Source organism: Branchiostoma belcheri, unplaced genomic scaffold (assembly GCF_001625305.1).
Source record: "Branchiostoma belcheri isolate BF01 breed outbred unplaced genomic scaffold, Haploidv18h27 scaffold72, whole genome shotgun sequence".
Lineage (NCBI taxonomy): Eukaryota > Metazoa > Chordata > Leptocardii > Amphioxiformes > Branchiostomatidae > Branchiostoma > Branchiostoma belcheri.
The window spans coordinates 858504-879963 of record NW_017804376.1 but is presented as its reverse complement, the minus strand read 5'-3'; the positions used below and the strand labels follow the sequence as shown (position 1 = coordinate 879963).

The following is a 21460-nucleotide window of genomic DNA, read 5'->3' as shown; positions in this document are numbered from 1 at the left end:
CTTGTGCTCAGTTACCAATCAATTCTGCTGATTTCAATAAATACATCAGGATATCTAGCAACTGGAGCTGTTGGAATGATCAATCTCTTAATTTCTTGCAACAAAGGAAGAAGAAGAGAAAAATCTCATTGTACATATCAGTATCAGGTTTTATTCAATCCAGTAATAGTTGATTTATTTATGATGGTTTTATTTAGAAAAGAGGATAAACTTAAAGTGTTGCAGTCTCTATAACCAGAAGAATACCTGACAAGCCCTTCTAATCCAATGTTATACCCTTCACAGTTGTTGAAGTTACTTAGTTCTAGTCAAATTGATAGAAAGACTTAAACGAAGTCATTTAGTGAATCAATAATGAAAGAATCAACCACAGAAAGAAAGCTCGGACAATTAGGGAACCTATTTTGCTTTTGATGTATTTTTTTAGCCTCATGCCTTTTGAGTCTACGGTTTTTACAAGCACAACTTAATGACCCCTTCAAATCCTTTTATGAGCCTTTTGCATCCATAACAGTTGAAGCAATAAGCCCCTGCAGTCCTTTAATGATCTTGGGACAATGAGTCCAATAGCAATAGGCCTTGTTATGTGCTTAGGGTGGATAACACAAATAAAGTCTTTGGGAGGAGAGGGCTAATAGCATTGATTGTGGGCAAATTGATTGCAGAACTTAAAGCCTCTTTGAAACTTTATCTGAAGTGAGCATTTTTTAAATTACATGTATGTGCTTCATCTAAAAAAAACTAGTCTACATATAAAAATTATATGTTTTAAATGTTGCAGTATAACTTTAAATGTTGCTTTTTAACTATGGGATAAATCATTCTTCATTTGGTGTAATATAGTGTGCCTGCAAAGATGGTGTGTTACACTGAAGGGCAGTTATAACGACTATACACTGATACAGACACAGAAATATTCTGGGAAAAGTATTACTGAAACACGACCCAAAAAAAAAAGACCCTGGCTGCAACATGATTTTATTTTACCAAGCTGGTCATTTTCATTTTGATTGACTCACTCAGGTGCTTGTTACCTTGCAGATGGGTGCAGGATTGTTCTGCAATCCTGTGCATTTTAATTTTGATTGACAGCTGTCTTTTTTCCTCTGTGTTGCCAGGGCAACCTTGCAGATGGGCATGTGCTATGCATTTGATTGACAGCTGTTCGTTTTGTGTTGCCAGGGCGATCTTGCAGATAGGCATGTCCTATGCATTTGATTGACAGCTGTTCATTTTGTGTTGCCAGGGCAACCTTGGAGATGGGCATGTGCTGTGCATTTGATTGACAGCTGTTCGTTTTGTGTTGCCAGGGCGATCTTGCAGATGGGCGTGTGCTGTGCGGGATGGTGCACCAGTTGGGCGGAGCCTGTCCCAGCTACCACACCCTCAGCCCACAGGAGGCCAGGGACAACATCACTCAAGGTAGAGGTGTGGGGAGGAACTAGGACGGAGGAAGGGCAAAGATTAAGTCAGTATCAAATCTGCTCAAGGTAGGGGTGTGGGGAGCAACTCCTTCCAGCCTTTTAACTCCCCAACTGAAGTGAGGTACCTATTTTACACCTGGGTGGAGTGAGAAAACTTGTAAAACTTGCCTTGCCTTGCCAAGGACACATCTAGCCATCAATGCCAAGGATCATGAGAACCTGTGACCTTTCTGCTAGCCTATAAACCACTCCATGAGGTGCCATTATGATGAATGTACAATAGTATGAAATGCATCTTGTATCAGTCCTTTTCTATTGGCTCTTGTAGGGGATCAGCACAATACAAGATTCAAATGACTGTAAATTTTTGTAGCATATAATGATTGCAAATTTCCAAACATTCTTAAAGAAATGGCGTTCCTTGAATATTTCAATTTCAAGAGACTTTTGTGTTCCCTCTTTAAAAAAGAAATTCATTGTGTGAATGCATCTTGTACCACTTCTTGTAGAAGATCGAGATTCAAACAACAGTATGTTATTGTAACACATGGTCATTGCAGGTTTCCAAAGGTTCTTGGAAAAACAGCATTCCATGAATGTTTCAATTTCAAGAGACTTCTTTGTTACCCGTTCAAAAAAACAAGGTCATTGTGTGAATGTCTGGGCCTATACTACATCAATCATTCAAGTGTTTAGAAATGGTGGATACAACCAATGTGATCCCAAAAGACAGATACAGATGTATGGGGGAAACAGGTGGGACAAGACAGGTGCAACAATAGTGTTTTTTCTGATGGAAATTTCTTTGTTTCGAGCTGAAGCTAGCTTTTATATTTGTGGTGTCCCAAGTGGCTGGATTCATCTTTTGCCACAGGTAAAATAGTCATGAATTTGAAATATTAATGTTGAAAATAATGACCATTGTGTTGTGTATCAGAATCTGTCATTTGTGTGAAAATCTATTTCAAAACTTACAATACAGATAATCCTTTATAAAGCATGGCAAGGTCAATGTAATGCAGGAATGTCAAATAAGACCATTGAAAGCCAATATCAAAACATGTAATGTGGTAATGAATTCTTTTGTGTGCTTTTGAAGTTAAAAATAGTTTGAAGTCTAGCAAAATGTATCACAAAATTAATGTAATACCATCTTTCATCAGAAAAATTATTAAAATTTAAGAGTTGATCAAGTCAGTTTCAAGGGGAATAAAAATATGCTGTCGAAAGCATATGCATAATTAACACTTAAGAAATCTGTCTATTAATCATAAACATTTCTTCACCAATTGATTGATGAGTTTTCAAGTGGCAGTACAGTTTTTAAATGGAAATTGCCTCCAAAGCAATTTAGTTGTCGGAATCTGTAAATTTTGCACAAAGAAGGGACATCCCCGGTGATTTCAAAAGGTCTGACCAAATTACTTCAACCCCCAGCTCTCATGATCTTTTAATTTCCCGGTAACATGCGAGCATTGTACCCGCGTAACGTATAGCCTGTCAGTGGAAATTTAGGACACTAACGGCGCATCTCATTGGTTGTAGTGGTCCCCGGAGTATTCTGCTTTGCACGAGACAGGTTTGAAATTATTATAATGAACTCACCTGCTGGGTGGAAATTGAGAGAAAGGGGACACATCAAGAGAAAGCGATATCTTTGGATAAAAACTCCAACAAGAGATAGGTTATTGAATGCATCTGTTGCAGTGTTAGTGGAAGATATTGCTTGGTCCTAGAGAAGGTATCTTTCACATTGTCTTTGTTGTTGCAATCAAATTTTGCTTCTTTCTGTGTATAAAAGAGTTTAGTTGTTCAGAGATTTGATCAATCAGGATTAATTGATCCTTTCAAACTCACCTGGCATCTTAAATAATAATCATTTATATAATTACATGTGCACTGTATGTTGTGTGAAGGTTTTGTGACCATCAAAATTTAGATGGCCGTCTGCATTCATTTACAGCACTGCATGTTAAACTGTATATTCTATGTTTTTTTGACAACATTGGTAGGGGAATAAGAAAATAAAATGTTTAATTGATCTCACAAAATTCACTTGGCATCTGTACTATTCTTATCTATATTTGCATTGTTACCTATGTTGCCTGCCTGCATTCATTTATAGAACTACCAGTATGTCTATATACCATGTTTATTGTGACAATTAGTTATTGGGTTATTGGGTGGACTGGCTACTCTCTCCATGCAGCCAAGGGCTAAATTATGAAATTATTAGGGCTTAATCGCAAGGGTTAATAGCAGAAGAAGAAACTAAATGTGGTCTGTTTAAATCTTCAGCGCTGAACTGGGGACAGAGCCTTGGCATCACACCAACGTTCACTGCTGAAGACCTCACCAGCGGCCAGGTTCCATCGCTCGCCGTCATGTCGTACATTGCTCAAGTCCAGGCCAAGGCGGACCCCGAGGGTAGACTGATCCACCGCCGGCGTAGCTCGGGCTTTCACGACGAAAACACAGAAGTTTTCCTTCAACAAGAGCTTCAATCCTCGACTGCAGCAGAAGTACAACGTTCAGCACACCACGAGCCTACCGTTGCCTTCACACCCAGTCACACCGATGAGCCGGACCGTGGCAGACCGGATTTCACCTTCCCACCACCCCCGTCATCCCCACCGCCTGAAGTTACAGAGTCAGCAACATTCTTCGTTCCCCCCTCCCCACCTATGTCTGAGGATGACCAAACAGAAACACAGGAGCCTCCTCCATCCGCAAGGTAGGAACTAGTCACAGGCAGGGCTGTTAAGTAGACTCTTGAGTTATTCCAATTTTATTTAATCTTGGCAATGTTAAACAAAGTCTGACATGGATTTGCCCATAACATACAATGAAGGAGATTCACATATCATACTTTTTCTCTTCTGTATGGGAGAGGATACTTACAAAAAGATGTCAACCTGTTCTATAGTGAGCGGAAGGTATTTCAGCACCATGTTGGAAAAGGTTGCCTAGGACCTAAAAAGACCAGTTTTAGATGCAAAAGGCTGGACTTATTCTATTCTAACTTGTATTATACAAGATTTTGCTGTTGAGCAGTTGAAATCCTTTGACAGCTAGATATAACATATTTCTCCTTTGTATGCTCATCTTATTACATGTAACACTTAATTGAAAAATTAAAAGAGGGTTTCAAGAAAATAGGTGATTCACATCTTTGCAATTTGTTGCTCCCAGGTTGCTCTGAAATTTTACACATCACATTGCTTCTCTTTGCCTCCAGGTATACAGAAATATCATCCCCAGTCTACCACCCTCCATCACCAACCACCTATGTGTATGCGCCCCCATCGCCAAGGGAAGAGCCAACGCCCATAGCAACCCACCGGCCTCCACCAATGAGCTGCCAGCAGGAAGTTGCCATGGAGATGGTGGATGAGCCCCTGATCGTGCCGGAGGTACCTGTCCAGAAGGCAACTAATCTGTTCTCTCTTCTGTTTTCTAACTTTGGGTTTGCTTTTGTGACTGGCAGCTGGAATTTATCATTGTTTTGTACAATGACTATCACCTATTCTGAAACACATGACAGTTTGAGTGCTTACAAAGTTGGCTTTTGACTTCTGTATTTTGTAACATGACTATCACTCACCTATTCTGAAACACATGACATTTTGAGTGCTAAAAATTTGGCATTTGAATTTTCATATAGCATTGTAAGAAGTTGTTGATGATCACATTGGTCACAGCAAAGTAAAGAATAAAATCATTGAAATATCTGTGCTTGCAGTTGCTACAATATTTTTCTAAATGCATGTGAAAGATATGTATTAACCATGCTTGCATGATATTACATTCTTCAGTTTAAAGTTTTTGCAACTATCCCTTCCCAATGTCTGCTTAAAACTCTTTGATTAGAATTTGGAAATCAAAGATCAGCTGTCAGTCACAAGTGCTTTAACTATTGCCTGCTTGTGCTTGTTTGATTTGCAGTTTTGAAATTACATTTATGCATTACCACAGACAATCATGACAATTACAACAGTCTACACAATCATACATGTGTCTAAAAGTTAAAGATGATTCTAAAAAACTTTTTTTCTAAAAAATTTTTTTGAATGAGACACCCTTGTCATGATGCAACTAAAAGGTAAAAAATTCCCATGGACTGCTATTACAGTTGTTTAGAACTGAAACTTTGCAACTTTAGAAAATGCAATTATAGTGTCAGTACAGAACTAGTTAATATTTGATTAAATACCATATTTTTTGCATCACTGTACACTTTAACTATGCTGGAAATTGATGCACAACACAAGTACTTTTAACCAAAAGTAATATTAAAACTAATTTAATATTAAATATGAAATTCTGGAAAATCATCGACTGATATTACAAGACATCTACTTACATGTAACAAGTCATTCCACTCCACTACATATGATAGAATTATCCATGTCCATTTTTTATAACATTTGACCAAATTTGTACATACCAATTCCCACACATCCATCCCAGACATTTTGCAACAGAGTTCTACCAGCTCTGATTATTTATATGCTTGCCTCCTGTGACTATGTCACATCACGTTTTAGTTCTCCTTTGCGACATTTTTGCAACATTTTTTGAAACATTTCCATTTTTGCAACATTTTTTTGCCACATTTCCATCTTGTTCTCCACATCTCTTCATTAACATTCATGCATTATGGGATATACTTAACTTGAGGATACGTGTACTTACAAAAAGTTGTTAACATGTTCTATATTGAATGGAAGGCACTTCAGTACCACGGTGAAAGAAGTTTGTCCAGAAACTATAAAAAGTCCTGTTTTAGGTTTAAAAGGCTGGGGTTTATCCCTTGTTTCTATACAACATGCACAATGAAGGTTTTAGTAATCAGAATCCTTTTTGACAGCTAGATATGACATTAACTTTTCTAGAAGAAATATAACTTCATAACTATTTATTTCTACACATAGGAAATTACAGTGGGCTATGTAATTATTTTTCTCTGTCACAATAATGAGAAATCTCCCATCAAAAACTGAGTCACTTCATGTCAAAGTGTTTCATGATCATAGTTTTTCCTTTCTCCATTATCCGTCATCAAAATTGCCAAAACGTCTTTTATAGGATAAAGTGATTTCATTATCCTTTGCTGTATAGTTTTAAGGGCTGCAGAGAGCAACTTAAACTCCATCCTTTTTTTTCTAAAGAGCCAAATCACAGAGACACTAAAATCGTTTCTCCATTCTAAGGGCCAATATCAGTGATCTTCCTCTAGTCAGTAATCATAGTCTTGAGATTGAACCATTACTTCAAATTTGGTTATTACTGTGCCTCTTAATGGAGGTACCATAAAAACTTTTATTTAAATTGACTATCAGTGTCTACTATCTTGTCTGGCAGGCAGAGGAAAGTAGTCTCCACTGCAGACTTCTCAGGGCAGTTGCATTTATTTTTAGCAAGGAGTGCTGATGCTATTTTTTACACAGGCAAAAGTTCTCTAATGTGGCAAAGGGAGTTGAGCCACAGAGGGAGTTGAGCCACAGAGGGGGTTATGCCTCTCCAGTAAGCTAGGGCAACACAGTCTATCCCCAAACAGGCCCTCCCTTTGTAAAGAAACCATTGCTCTAGCTGCACTGCTCCTCTAGAAGTCTGTGCAGGAGCTTGATAGAGAATTTGTTGTCAATTTTTTTACATGGGCTAAAGCCACAGAAGGAGTTACAGTAACTGTGCTACCCCTCTCCAATAAGTGTGAGCAATACAGCTCTGTAGATACAGCTTACTCCAAATATAAAAAAATGCTGCTCTTACAAACAAATGCTGCCCTGTTAAAAGTCTGTGAGGAGGCTAGACAGAGTATTTGTTGTCCTCATCAAGCAGCCAACCAGACAGACCATCTGTAAAACTTGCTTCGTCAATTCGTCATTGAAATTGATTTCCTCTGTTAAAGACACGCATGATGGGACTCGATCCCCGGAGAAACCGCTCGTAATGCGTTCCATGTCTCCCATTATGTTTTCACCAAGCACTTAAGGTCCCGCCGAATCAATCACACTATCTTAAGACTCTTCCGAGCCTCCTGATCATCAAACTTAAATTGAGGAAACATCTTTGTCATATTTATCGCCGTGCTGTGCAATTTTCGGGGGAGACAAATTTACAAGTTAGCTGTAATTTGGGAGATCAGAAGACATTTGGTGCAGATGAGAATCAATAGAGCTGGGTAGAGCACGGAGAGGGAATAGTGACAGAGGAGGGATGGGGGCTGCTCAAGGCACGGCTAATGGTGGCGAGGTAAGCACTGTGCAGTTTCTGGGATCTTGATGCCATTTCTTGGATCCTGCAACTAATTCATTTTTGCTATTCCTTCTAGATATAACATTATTAGGTACGAATTCATCTGATGTTACAAGTATCCTGTTGTATAGTGAATGGAAGGCATTTCAGCACCATCAAGAAAAGGTTGTCTGTTTTAGGACCTAAGAAGACCTGTTTTCGATTTACAAGTCTTTTAGACCAGAATTTACCTTTTTTCTTCTATTCAAGATAAATGCACTATTAGTGCCTGGAGTTAAAGTAAGGTAGAAAGATTTAAGGGGCCTGCAAAATTTGTGTTTAAATCACTGATTTGATTCATGTAACTTGAAACTACATCTAGACGGTTCAACCAAGATTACTAGAACCTTATAACGATCGATAAATATTCTTGAATTGAAAGATGGGAGGAAATGAAAAAGAAAAGTTGTAACAGCCTACGTTGTAAAATACTCAAATGGCAAAGTTTGTTTAAAATTAACAGTAGTTCAGTCCTTGGGTTGTATTTCATCCTAAATCAAGGGAATTTTAAACCAGAAAGATTTTAAGAGTAAGGCGATTAACACTGACCAATGCCCCCACTTCTAAGGACTTTCAGCTGGGCTAAAAATAGGTCCAAGGTCACCCTATACTATGATAGATTTCCCTCACATAATCCATCCAAAATTACTTGCCAATGGTCAAATGCTCCTGTTAAACTAAGGTCATGTCTCAACTAAAATATTCAAGTGATCAACTGTGATGTATTGAATCCATTGATTGTTTGCCCAGATCTGATACCAGTCCCTTATGTGTATGCACCAGTAAGTATTGGACATCAGCTGAAGCCATAGTGTATAAGAAGGTCCTTTATGTAACAACCAGGGGTTTACATCCAACATTTCAGTGACCGTCTGTCACCTTCTTCAGGGCAAGAAAGACTGGATTCTTACTGCAGCTAGGTGTTGCTAGCTGTTGTCACATAATACTATTTTATACTGTAAACTACAGTAATAATCAACAACTTCAGTCACTGGTTTAGAATGCTGTCCAAGATGCAAATGAGTCTATATTGCCCCCTCTCAACACAGTTCATGACTGGAGTAGATTTTCTTATTGTAAAATCCTTGTTGTGGAATCAAGAACATTTTTATACTGTCTCTTGCCAGTCTGATGAAATTATTGATGGAAACTTCAGTATGTTTATACCATGTGTTATCCACCTGTAGTACGTGGCACCAGTGTTCGCCCCCCCTCCCCGGTCGGGTGGCTATGGAGGGCTGGACCTGTCCAGGGTCAGCGTCGCCGGCAACGGGGTCAACCAGGCACCGGTGGGGAAACCAGCCGACATCAGGGTCAGTTTTCATTATTTTTACTTAATTTGCTTATATATCAAACTTACATGATTCAAGTGATTAAAGCATTCAAAATCTTTGATCATGTAACGTTTTTAAAAAACGATAACGTGAGAAAATGCCCTTAAGTACACCTTTATGGACAAACTCTCAAATATCATGTTTTCAAGGACTTGTGAACCACATACTAAAATGATGTACAGTTACTGTATTAAATGCTATTTGCTTCAGAGAATTTTGGTCTTATAACCTCAAATTACTGTTTGTCAGCAGTCAACATGTAGTATCATCTTGTAATGAGATGGCCTATCCACCTTCATTTAGGCACATGATTGAAATGTTTGATCACATCAACTGCAAATTTTCCAGTAACTTGTAGATTCCAATGTCTTTGTTTATCTTAAGTAATTGGATTTTCTTGTTCACAAGATCTCCATCTACTAACTGACTGTGACCCTGCCCCTTCTCTGCCTCTGGACCAAGAGGTAGGGACTTCAAATCCTGGCCAAGGGGTTGCAGTCAGTGAGCCAAAACTGGATCGAGGTCTATATTCAATGAAAGGCATTTCAGCACTAATGTTGAATTTCCTAGTATACATTCAAGTCCAGTGGTTTGTGACCCTGCCTTAGGACCAAGAGGTTGGGAGTTCAACTCCCGGCCACAGTCAGTTAGCCAAAAGTAGATGAAGATCACTTTCCTCTTATTTCTGCTTGTACAGATCACTCCCACCGGCGCAGTGGGGGGAAACTTTGTGGTGGAAGCAGAGAGCCCGGGTGGCCGGAACCATCCGGTCAGCCTCCAGAAGGAGAGAACAGGATACTTAACTGGACACTTCACTCCTGAAGAGATCGGTGAGGGAAAGAATTTTTTCAGCAATATGAATATTTTTTACAAACCTTAGTCCAAATGAAAACTATTTTTTAGTCTAAATTATTCTTTTAAAGATTGTTGCAGTTTTGAAGGCATCAATGGTGGCAAGCGTCTGTGAAATACCATCCATTGTCATTTACTGGCAAAGAATTTTCCAATTGAAACTTGATGCAAGTTACTTCTAAAGACTGAGTTATTCGAAAAAGAAGAGTTAAAAGACCAATGTTGAGAACAGTCTTATGGTTGTGGCATGGTTTGGTTGAATCGTCATGTTTTAATACTCAGTCTATCAAAGATTTGGTACCACGCGTTTGGTTAAGCATGACCTTTTTTATGCCCAGTATATCAAAGATTTGACTGTTTTACCATTTTAACCAGGCCAGTACCAGGTGAGTGTGAAGTGCGACGGACGTGACGTGCCCAGCAGTCCGTTCAACTGTAACGTGTACGATCCGGACAGGGTGCGTGTCATGGGCATGAACCGGGCGCTGTTGGGTAGCCTTGCTGCTTTTGGGGGTGAGTATGGACCACAATCATCATGGTTTAAAGTCAAATTGTTAGCAAAAATGTATAATGAATGGTTGGGCTGTGTGGCAAGTGCTTGACTCGGAACCAAGAGGTTCCGGGTTCAAGTCCTGACATGCCACCAATCTCGTGTCCTTTGGAAAGACACTTAACACGACTTTCCTCATTTAACTCAAGTGAAAATGAGTATTGTCTGTCCTGTATATCTTTCTATGTGTGAGACACAACACCAGCAACAGCTGCCTTTGTCCCACGTTACTTTATTGTACTGTTTCAATTTCATTAAAATCAAATCAAATCAAATCAAATCAATGGAAGGCATTTCAGCACCATGAAGGAAAAGGTTTTTAGGATCTAAAAAGACCTGTTTTCAATTTACAAGACCAGAGCTTATCTCTTTTTAAATTAACATTTTAATGTCTGTTCACCATGAAGATTATTCACATTAGGCCATGTTGATTTGATTATATGGATGACATCCTCTGGGAATTCCAAAACCGATGCGAGCGTGCAAATAAAAAAATAGTTTTGCAAAAAAAAAGTTGCCTTCATTATGAAATCTATGTGGTCATGAAGGTTGAACAAAGGGCACAGAGTATCGTTCTACTCTTCAAATTCATTTCTTTACATTTTCGTCTTTTTTCGTTTGATTTTGGCATTCTACGACATTGGTATCGTTTTAAAATATTTTTTTTGCAACTTACGGTATAAATTTGTTCATTTTGCAACTGTTTTGTATGATTTACAGTATGGTTGAAAACTTTTTTTTTTTTGGAAACGACCGAAAATTCATGCGCGCGCGGATGTCATCCATATAATCAAATCAACATGGCCTTATTAGTGTGAAATGATTACTGATGATAATATAATATAGTATCATTATAATAGTATGTAAAACACGTCACACTGTTATGTCCTCCGCAGTCGAGACCGGCACAGCTGGCGAGGGTGACATCGATGTGACTGTTCGCGGCCCCAATGGTAGGAAATGCCCAAACAAGATCCGCCCGGAAGGCGCCGGGAACTACCGCGTCACCTACTCACCCAACGAAACCGGATGGCACGAGGTCGAGATCGAGTTCAATGGAGACGACATCCCCGGTGAGTCACTCCCTGTCCGGTTTATCGTCTGTTGTTCCCCGTCTCCCGAGGGTTAGACGTGCTTGTACTGTACATCTGGGGCTTGATGGCAGCTCGCCACTTGTCTCTGTCCTGTGGGTTGATCTTATTTTTCCTCCTAGGGCGACCACAGGGGTTTGGACCCTCCACATCCAGTGTGAGGATCTTCTTTGGCCATTTGTCCCTGTCCATTCTCTGGAGGTGGCCGTACCATCTTAGTCTGTTGTATCTAGCTGTGTCCTGGAAGTTATGAACTCCAAGCCGCATACGTAGCAAAGCTAGATATACGCAAATCATCACTAAGTCTTAACTAATGTATGGGGTGTGCACGTGCTGAATATATATGCAATACTAGGTGTTGCATATTATACGGCATATAACACATATACATCAATTTGTAACTCATAACAGCTGTTTATCAGGCAGATAATAATTAGAACATGTATTTTTACCTCCAATGTCTTCAGTCTCATATAATGGCATCAACAATGAACGTTATTGCATATTCATGCCCAACATGGGATAAATGCATCAAGTTAGATAACTAAAGTAGAAAAGTAGGAGAGTTATGCATCTGTATTCACCTACCAACAAATTCCATAAAAATGTATACTTGTCTGACTATTCTATACATTCATTCAATTTGTATCTTTGTCACCTTAATTTAATAGTTGGGCAACCTTTGGTGGTATGTCATATTACTAAAGCCAAACCAATAATATTAAACATATGAATTAAACAAATTCTGTTTCGTTCCAGGTTCCCCGTTCCGTCAGGAGGTAGTTGACTCGTGGAACGTGACAGCGGAGGGGGAGGGGCTGGGTCCCAAGGTCACGGGCAGCCAGATGCACGAGTTCTCTGTCCTCGGAACTGCAGGGGGAGAACTCATGGTCAACATACAATGTGAGTTACAGGAAACAAAAAATTACATTATGTGAAGAAAATTTTTTATGTATACTAAGGAAAGTCCTTGAAAGCATATCATTATTTTCTTTGTTTGATCCTTTTTTTATTCATAAATATGAGTAGAAAACAAAAAAATTACAGTTTAATTTTTAGACTTCCAATTAAGTTTTTATGTAAGGAAAGTCAAAGAAAGCATATCATAACTTTCTTGGTTTGATCCTATATCATGAAATTGACTAGCTGCTTTTCATTGAAGTCATGAGGGAAGAGGTCAAGATCAGACAAAATGTAACAACATATATCACGTAACCTATATATATAATTATATATGTTACGTGATTGCAAATCCTACCAAATCCATAATCATGTATCATAAGTCATACAGAGTCTACAAAATGTGTATATAGTAAAAACTATATGATACAAGATATATTCTTGGGGATGTACAACTTCTCCAAATGACATCCCCGTGTCCTAAAACCCTTGACCTCCAACCCCCTTGCCTGCCAGACATTTTTATGGGGTACATTGACCATACACGTGGCAGCCATAGCATGGTCCATTAATCTTATGTCTAGTTACCTTTTTGGCACTAAAAGTGAATGGATTTATAATGATCCATGAGTCAGTAAGGCCCAAATTAACTTCATGCTTTGGTGACATTAGCTTTCGGAGGCTAGTCTGCAAACGTTTGATGAATGCCGCACTCATACAAATACACAATATGTAATATGGAGAAATTTACCAATACTAGTAATTTCACTAGTAATACTAGTAAAGTCTCTTTAAGTGTTCAAAAGTAAACTGTCTCTTTGGAATTGAGCATTTAAGGAGTCAACTGAATGAGAGCAAATTATTGATTTTGGATGAAAAATAGCCTTCAAGTTGATAAATCAGGTTCCCATCACTGTGTTCAGCACATGATTGTTCTATAATGGCAAGGCTGTTACTAGAGTTAAGGTCTCTTTCTGGGACACCTAATTTGTACCTATTGATTTCTTTTCTGTCCGTGTCGTTTGTTCTTGTAGCGCCAAGTGGTCGACGTGTACCAGAGACTCTCGGAGCACGATATGGAGACTACCTCTGTAGCTACGTTCCGACTGAGGCTGGTGAGTTTCTCTCTTATCCTCCAAATGTTTTGAGTTTTTTTTTAAAGTTTAAACAAATTTAGGAACTTGGAGCAGATTGTGAGAAAAGTGCTTACATGTACACCATAACCTGGCTCAGCTTTTTAACCTTTGGCCTGCTATGGTAGCTGTTTGGTATCAAATTTGTATTAATTATTGGGTTGTCAATGAGATAGCAGGTAAAAGATTAATATATGATTGCTCATAGGAAGGGAGCAACAAAGAAGACAATCTTTTAAGTTTTCCTTTAATCATTGAAAGTCATTAAATTTAGAGCATCCATTAAAGTGACTTAAATATCCTCTCAACTTCTCGGTGTATGTATTGATTTCTACTCTTAATGTTGCTCATTTTGCATAGCCAACACTTGGATGTCGATTTCTGCGTGCGTGTGTGTTCCTGCATTAAAATTTGTCATGAAAGCAAAGGAAGATTAAATGTGGACCTTAGAGCCATACCTGGGAGGGAGTTGACATTGCATACAGATTACCTCTTTGAACCTGCATAAATTTTTCATTAGTCGGGATAGAAATTTGAATTATTCATCTTGACGAATAGAAGTTCTTTTATCAAGGCCAATGTCTTGTATTGTCTATGGAATTTGACTGTAATACAAGAGGCTATGATAATATTATAGATCTCCAAGCATTGACTTTTGAATGTTGCTATGAAGTTGGTACATAATAATTCAACCAATGACATAAACATAGTACCAAAAAACAGTTACTCAAGCAACTGCTATGATTTTGGAAACAGTCAGACATTTCAGGTACATGTAGCATGTAGCATACCTTTCATCAATAATTGCTTTCTGAAGTTGATGATAGGCAAAATTACTTGGTGATAGGTTTTTTCCTTAAGAATTTGGTGAATCAAGTATCATCAACATCATCATCATCAGTCGGCTGCAGAACAGTCGATCGGGTCCATTTATCAAATATGTGGTTTGAAAGAACAATCTAAATGATATCATACCTCAAATTTGGGGATCTCTTTCATGTGCTTCATATGTTTTAAACTGTCTTTTAACTTGTATTTTTGCAGGAATGCACACCATTGATGTTGCCTACAATGGTATGACCGTGCAAGGGTCACCCTTCCATGTGGAAGTGACTGACGCCAGCGCGGTGTCCCTGTTTCCCGTGGATCAGGGCATCATCGGCAGACCTGTGGACTTTGACAGTAGGTCGTCCTTTCACTGCATTCATGGCCACACAAAGTTTAGTAGTTGCTACTGTACAATACATTTAAGTTTTGCTTTTAGATAAGATTGAGTCATACTATGTGTACATTTATATGATTGTCTTGGAGAGTAGCTTTGTAACAAGGATTCCTGGGGAAGTATTGCAGCAATGGACAGAAATAAACAGAGATCAGTGGCACACAGTGCTATGGGACTGTTTAGAGCTGCCAGAGAAAGTAGGATAGCTGAGGCAAGAAACAGGGGAAAGAGAAGAAAGATACTGGCCAAATGTTCTGCTGCAGATATTGTGCCTGCTAGGCTAGTATCGACCGCACCTCAGAGAAGCCACGTGACAAGTATGACTGGGTCAGTCTATTGAAGAAGACTGAGAGTGACTTTTTGAAATGTCTAGGTGAGAACAATCTGTTGTGTTGAAACAAAAGTTTTAACTTCAAACAGACAGTGATGTAATTTCTGTTCACAGTTGACGCCTCCCGTGCGGGGAACGGCCGTATCGATGTGACTGTGATGGACGGACGCACCTCCCTTCCTGTAAACCTCTCTCCTTCTGGAGGTAACCGCTACGCCGCGTCCTTCGTACCACAGACTGCCAACCCCCACGATGTCACTGTCACTTTTGAGGGACAGAATGTGCCACGTAAGTCACGAAGCTGGTGTGTTACGCCAAAAGGAGGTTATACCAGCTATACAGATATAGATACAGAAGTTCTAATGTCTTGTCTTGGAAGCATCTAATGTCACAGTGTCTCTGCTATGTGGGAGAAGGAAAATTCTGTAAATTTGTGTGACTTGCCGAAGTGCTCAGGCCAGAAGCTGATATCTTCAAGTAGCATAGTTCCCAGTCATATCTTCTGCTGCTTGTAAGCTTAAGTATGAGATTGTATCAAAGAATTCATCTTGAGATTATATCAAACATCTTGTTTAGTGAGACAATCAAAAATGAGTGGCACAACATGGTGGCAGCAGCGGCATTCTAACCCATGCTATCGCAATGAATGGACATCTTGGAACTAATGATATCTGGCTACAATCATGTACAAAATCAGGAAGAAAGGAGTCTGCACTGCTTCTAACACACACATCATAGTCATGAAAAGAGTATGATGAATGATTGACATGTGTGCTACTGCACTGCTACTTTCTATCACACACCTGGACTGCTACCTTCTAACTGCATGGACTGCACTGCTACCTTCTAACACACACATCATAGTCATGAAAAGAGTATGCTGAATGATTGAATTATGTCTAATGTTACATCCCATAATCCCAACTCCAGGGAGCCCCTTCCGTGTGAACATCATTGACGCCAGCCGTGTCCGTGCCTCGGGAGATGGGCTTGACCGTGTTCCGATCGGCACCGGGACCGAGTTCTTTGTGGACAGTCAGGGCGGAGGGGACGCTGATGTTGCTGTTAAAGTTACTGGTCAGTTTAGATACTAGTATACAAACCATACATACAAACTATAAATAAACCACTAGTCTTGTTGGTGTGTTATTCAGTACCAGGGACAGGGCCACCAGTCTTGTCGGACTGCCATTCAGTACCAAGAACAGGGACATCAGTCTTGTTGGTGTGTCATTCAGTACCAAGGACAGGACCACCATTCTTGCTATACAATAGGGTACTAGCCTTTAGATCATGAACTATGACCAGTTTTGCTACTGACAGGCATGGCTGTTGATTAGGATCTTTTTGTCTTGTCTTGCTACTGTTAAAGTTACTAGTTTAAATTCCTTTGAGGTAAAAACCATATTATAAAAAGTATGAATTGGAATCATTGCTGTTGATGGTTCTTGTCTCCCCATGTCAAACTCCATAAAATCAATCTGGTGTAATGAAGCCACAACACCAGTCTTTCAGTACCAAGGACAGGGGCTTGTTGGTGTGTCATTCAGCACCAGGGACATGGATACCAGTCTTGTTGGCTGGTGTGTCATTCAGTACCAAGGACAGGACAAACATTCTTACTATGCATAACAGTTTTGATACTACCAGGTGTGGATGTTTAATAATAAAGAGTTTTAAGTCTTGTCTTGTTTTGAATGTCTCCTCATGTAAATTGTGATGAATGTCACCTATGGAATCCCTTTCTAGGTCCGACCGGTCGTGATGTTCCAGCTCGTGTAAGCGGTGGAAATGGACACTGGACAGTTCAGTACACACCTACTGAAGTCTGTGAGTAATGATCATCAATGATAGTTTCAATTATAGCAAAAAATTGATAGACAGCATGTAATTATTGTCTTTATGATGATAAAAAATTACATTCCCCAAGCTTAGTACTGACGGAAAAAGAAGCGATTTCTAAAAGATTGCCACATAAAACATTGTGTCCTTGAATGTGATATGAGATGATTACCTCATTTACAAATTTAGACCTTCCAAAACTTACCTTACTTTCCTTGAAAGATAAAATATGATTCAGTAAGTAATCTGGTTACTTAGAGGTACAGGAATTCCCTAGTACTGTGATTATGAACCCAGAAGTATTGTGCATCGTGTCTGTCTTCTCTGTCACGACCAGTGGAAGATTAGCCCTTCGGTGAGATTAACTTGTTCAAGATCACTTTTGCCTTAAAGTTTCTTTTGTCTGTTTGTCAGGTGATCACAACATCATGGTGACGTTTGCTGGGATGCAGATCTATGGCAGCCCTTTCCTCAGCCACTGTTACGACATCAACCAGGTCCAGGTCGGCGACATTCCCAACGGCAAGATGGGTCAGCCCGTACAGGTGGAAAGTAAGTTGTTACTTGCAATGTATTTTTACTTCATTACTTCAATTTGATTTCTTCAAATTGTTTCTAGCTGTGTTTCTAGCATTGGTTTGTCTGGAGATTGAACCCAGAAGGTTTGGGTTCTCCTGGTTCAAAATCAGACGTGAACCTTAAGGTTATTTTGGGTCTTGGACGGTTCTGAACCCAAAGATTTTCACACAGAACACCTAATGCACTTTTTGCAGCCTGAGAAAAATGGACATGTTTGCGGAACTATGTACTAGTATTTATGGTGGCAGCAGGTGCAAAAGAAGGAAAGTCTGTGAGTTATTTGGTTACAGTAATAATAAAAATTTGCGGTACAGATTTTGACCGTGAAAACCGCAAATATAAAAGTACCGCAAATATAAAGTGATTAACAATAGACTTTCTTTCCTGATACATGCACTCTAGATACATGTTGTTGATCAGATAACATTCTGTGTCATATCCAGTTGACACGAGCCGCGCAGGACACGGTGACCTTGCCGCTAACGTCAGCGTGAACTACCAGAACGTGCCCTGCGACCTTCGCTCCCGGGGTGCTGACTCCTACCTCCTGACCTTTGTACCCCAGATGACCGTGACCCATGACCTCGTGTTCAAGTTCAACGGATCCATCATCCCAGGTTAGTGAACAAGAATGCCACACCATGTTTTATACCTACAGACATGTTTTGTTTTTGTCTCAGGGACCTTTATCATTGAGCTTGATGATAAAAACAAGGGTGGATTAAAAAAGGCGAGGACCCAATCTGATGTTGCAGCGGCCTGTTTTTTTGTTGTCTGATTTCAGAATTTTTAAAGTTGGGCCCAAGGAAACACATTGTCAGTAGAAGGGATTAGATTGAAAAAAGAGTTTCGACTTTTCTTCTGCTTTTTCACAGAGGAAATTAGGGATGCAAACTACAGGTTTTTTTACGTTCTCCTTGCTGCCTGACTAATTAGAGCTGTTAGCCAAATACTTTAGTGTGCTAAAGTCTGGCATCTCCCTCCCAGGATGCCCTTACCGGTGCAAGATTGTGGACGCCAGCCAGGTGACCGCCCACGGAGATGGACTGGACCGCATTCCCGTCGACCGCCCGACAAGCTTCTTCATCGACACGAGCCGAGCGGGAGACGCCGACATCGATGTTCGAATCGCTGGTATGGCTGTCAGGTTTAGAGTTACAAAAGATATAAACACGCACTTTCCTTCAAGTGCTGTCTCAGGAAACTGGGGCAGTCGTGCAAACATGGAAACCTGCTTTGATTGCCAAAATTATTTTTTGGTAGAACAGAAAAGTAGCCCACCCCTGTAGTTTATTTCCTTGATAATTAGTTCATTAGGTTAAGTAAAATTTTAAGACTGGTAGCACTCCTTGATAGCAAAGGAGCTCCTTTTGCCTTGGTATGGCCAGGATAAGTTCTGGTCAACTAGTTATGAGCACAAGTTAGGCAGGTACAGTGTATTTGCCAAGAAAATTCTGTGGTGAAAGGATAGTCAGCACAGAAGATTCTTTAATTTGGTGAATACCAGTTTTACATTAAGAAGTTACAGTCATTCAGGATGCCATTTTTGATGTTATATAAGTAAGAACATCAAAGTATGGCATCTTGATGAGGAATGCATCTGGAACCAAGTTTTTCTATTGATTTTTCCTAGTGTCTATGATACTACACTTACTATAACATACTGCCAGGTATGAATGTATGATGAATGAATGGGTATGACAGATACAACTCCCCCCCCCCCCAAACACAACATGAAATTTAATACCTCACTTGACACACCACAAAAAGCTTCTAACTGATCGCTTGGGTGCTCACAACACATGGTGAGGGGTCTAAAATAAAGATAACATCAGAATGACATGCTGCATTGAATAATGCACAAAACATCACCAAAGTACCGCATGCCTTTGTCGGTTTGGTACACTGCAAGATCACGCTTTTTTAACCCTTGCCAACTACCACTGACTATATGGTAGCAGATGCTTTGCAGGGTTGTGAAGCTATGATTTTGTGGCATATATTTTCTTTGTTGTGTTGTGCTGTGTCGTGTTGTGTGGTGCTGTGTTGTGTTATGTTGTCTAATCATCTTGAAAATATGTTTTCTTTTCCTCTAAGGTACTGAATAATCAATTACAATCAATGAATGATTATGATAGAACAGGGTCATGAGTTATGATACAACATTATATACATATAATATGTAGCTTATGATACCATCATGCTTAACATTCTTGTCTCCTGGTGACTCTATGAAACTAAACAATGTAGTCCAGAAAAAAAAACAGACACCTTGGAGACTTTTTCAGCATTTTCTAGCTCTAGACCTTGCCGAATGGCTAAGACTCAAGCCGGCGCAGTTTGGTAAATATGCTCCTTTTTATTTCTCTTGTAGCCTTACCTCGCAGGCTCGAAGGTAGACATAAGAGAGGTGGTCAGTTTGATAACTCGGTGAGATTTGTTTTCCAGATTTCATCTCTAACCCCCTTTGTCTTTGTTTTCCAAGTAGTGAGTACAGTAATTCTACCCTCTAAATCTCGTAATGATGATGTGTTATAAGGATGCATGCTTTTTTGCAACCTATACCTTCGACCCTGGGAGGTTCTGGGGCCAAAAACTGCACAGCAGGAATGGTGTAAAATGTTTTGAACCCCACAAAAATTAACCTGCTTTTTTATTGTAAGCTTTTCATAGTTTTTGTCATGCCCAGTTCAATTGTTACACACATATAAAATCCTTTGTATTCAAACTGTTATTTGAGAAGCCTTATGCAAAAACTTCATCCTTTAAAATTATAATTGTAAGATTTTCTAAAGGGCCAAATTGGACTGATGATTCCTGCTATGCAGTACATACTCCCACAAGTGGTTCTGTGTAATTTGTAAGCACGCTGATAACTGGGATTATGCATATAATAATGAGCTGATGATGACTGGAGCTGACAATGCTTTTAATGAGCTACATGTAGAGTTTCTCAAACCACGGATAACTGCTACTGTTTCTGGTAATAGACAGAAGACTGCATCTGCACGTACATAGCATGTCCGACACCCTGCTTTTTTGCTGCATCCATTTTTGACTGACTACTAGTATTTGCCAGCTAGCTACAGTGCTTTTTTAACACATCTCAACTCGTCATTTCACCGTGCTGGCCTGCTTTGCGACCGTACTAACTGAATCTTCTGTCTCACCATTCCATGCACCACCCTATCATAAACAGGAAGGTACCATGTCATCTTATTACATTTTGGTGTCATCCTTCACATCTTAATTACAGAATGCATGAAGACTTTTTACATACTTTTTCATATCTTGCACTTGTGAAATGCACCAAAAGTTTGAACAAAGGACATTTTTCATCATTGTTTTGGATATGTTTTCACAAAATTTGCATGTACATGGACACGATTTTCCGCAACATCATCGCACTCCAAGTTGAACAACATTTCCTGGCATTGTGTAATGACAAGACAGAGCACTTTTGCACTCTTTGTAAGAGTTAGAATGAAGTGATCTATGAATAGCGGTAATGAGAAATTTTGTACAATACAGTTCTTACAATAGTGTGCCTGACAAAGGCTTAACATTTCTGGTCAAAGAACACATTGTTTGGAATGTAAACTTGGATAGTTTCATGTCAACAGAATTGACTGACCTTCACAGTTAAGCATATGCTTATGAAAGATAGCCTTGGAAAAGGATAGTTTGAGGAAACATTTAAGAACGTAATATGAGTTTTTGTAGCTATAGTGGGACAATGTTGTTGGATATGTAACCTATGACCCATGTAGGTACAGAGGCTAAGAATGTGCCTGTAAAGCTGACAGGAGGTTCTGGCAACCATGTGGCTGAGTACACACCAACACAAGTGGGTAAGTACAATATCACATGCCCTGAAGTCAAAGCAAATTAGAGGCATCCATTTG

General features: G+C 39.5%; 1 protein-coding gene across 1 annotated transcript in view; it reads left to right on the top strand.

Moving 5' to 3' along the window:
- The window catches only part of LOC109484983 (filamin-B-like), a 68904-nt gene that overhangs the window by 14381 nt on the left and 33063 nt on the right, over positions 1-21460 (top strand). The window contains exons 5-19 of the mRNA XM_019788356.1: positions 1311-1422; positions 3723-4158; positions 4663-4837; positions 8909-9034; positions 9753-9885; positions 10283-10420; positions 11354-11530; positions 12308-12451; positions 15249-15422; positions 16065-16211; positions 16884-16964; positions 17391-17528; positions 17999-18172; positions 18543-18689; positions 21326-21406. Coding sequence (XP_019643915.1) covers positions 1311-1422; positions 3723-4158; positions 4663-4837; positions 8909-9034; positions 9753-9885; positions 10283-10420; positions 11354-11530; positions 12308-12451; positions 15249-15422; positions 16065-16211; positions 16884-16964; positions 17391-17528; positions 17999-18172; positions 18543-18689; positions 21326-21406 — 2383 coding nt within the window. The remainder of the gene's footprint in view (positions 1-1310; positions 1423-3722; positions 4159-4662; positions 4838-8908; positions 9035-9752; positions 9886-10282; positions 10421-11353; positions 11531-12307; positions 12452-15248; positions 15423-16064; positions 16212-16883; positions 16965-17390; positions 17529-17998; positions 18173-18542; positions 18690-21325; positions 21407-21460) is intronic.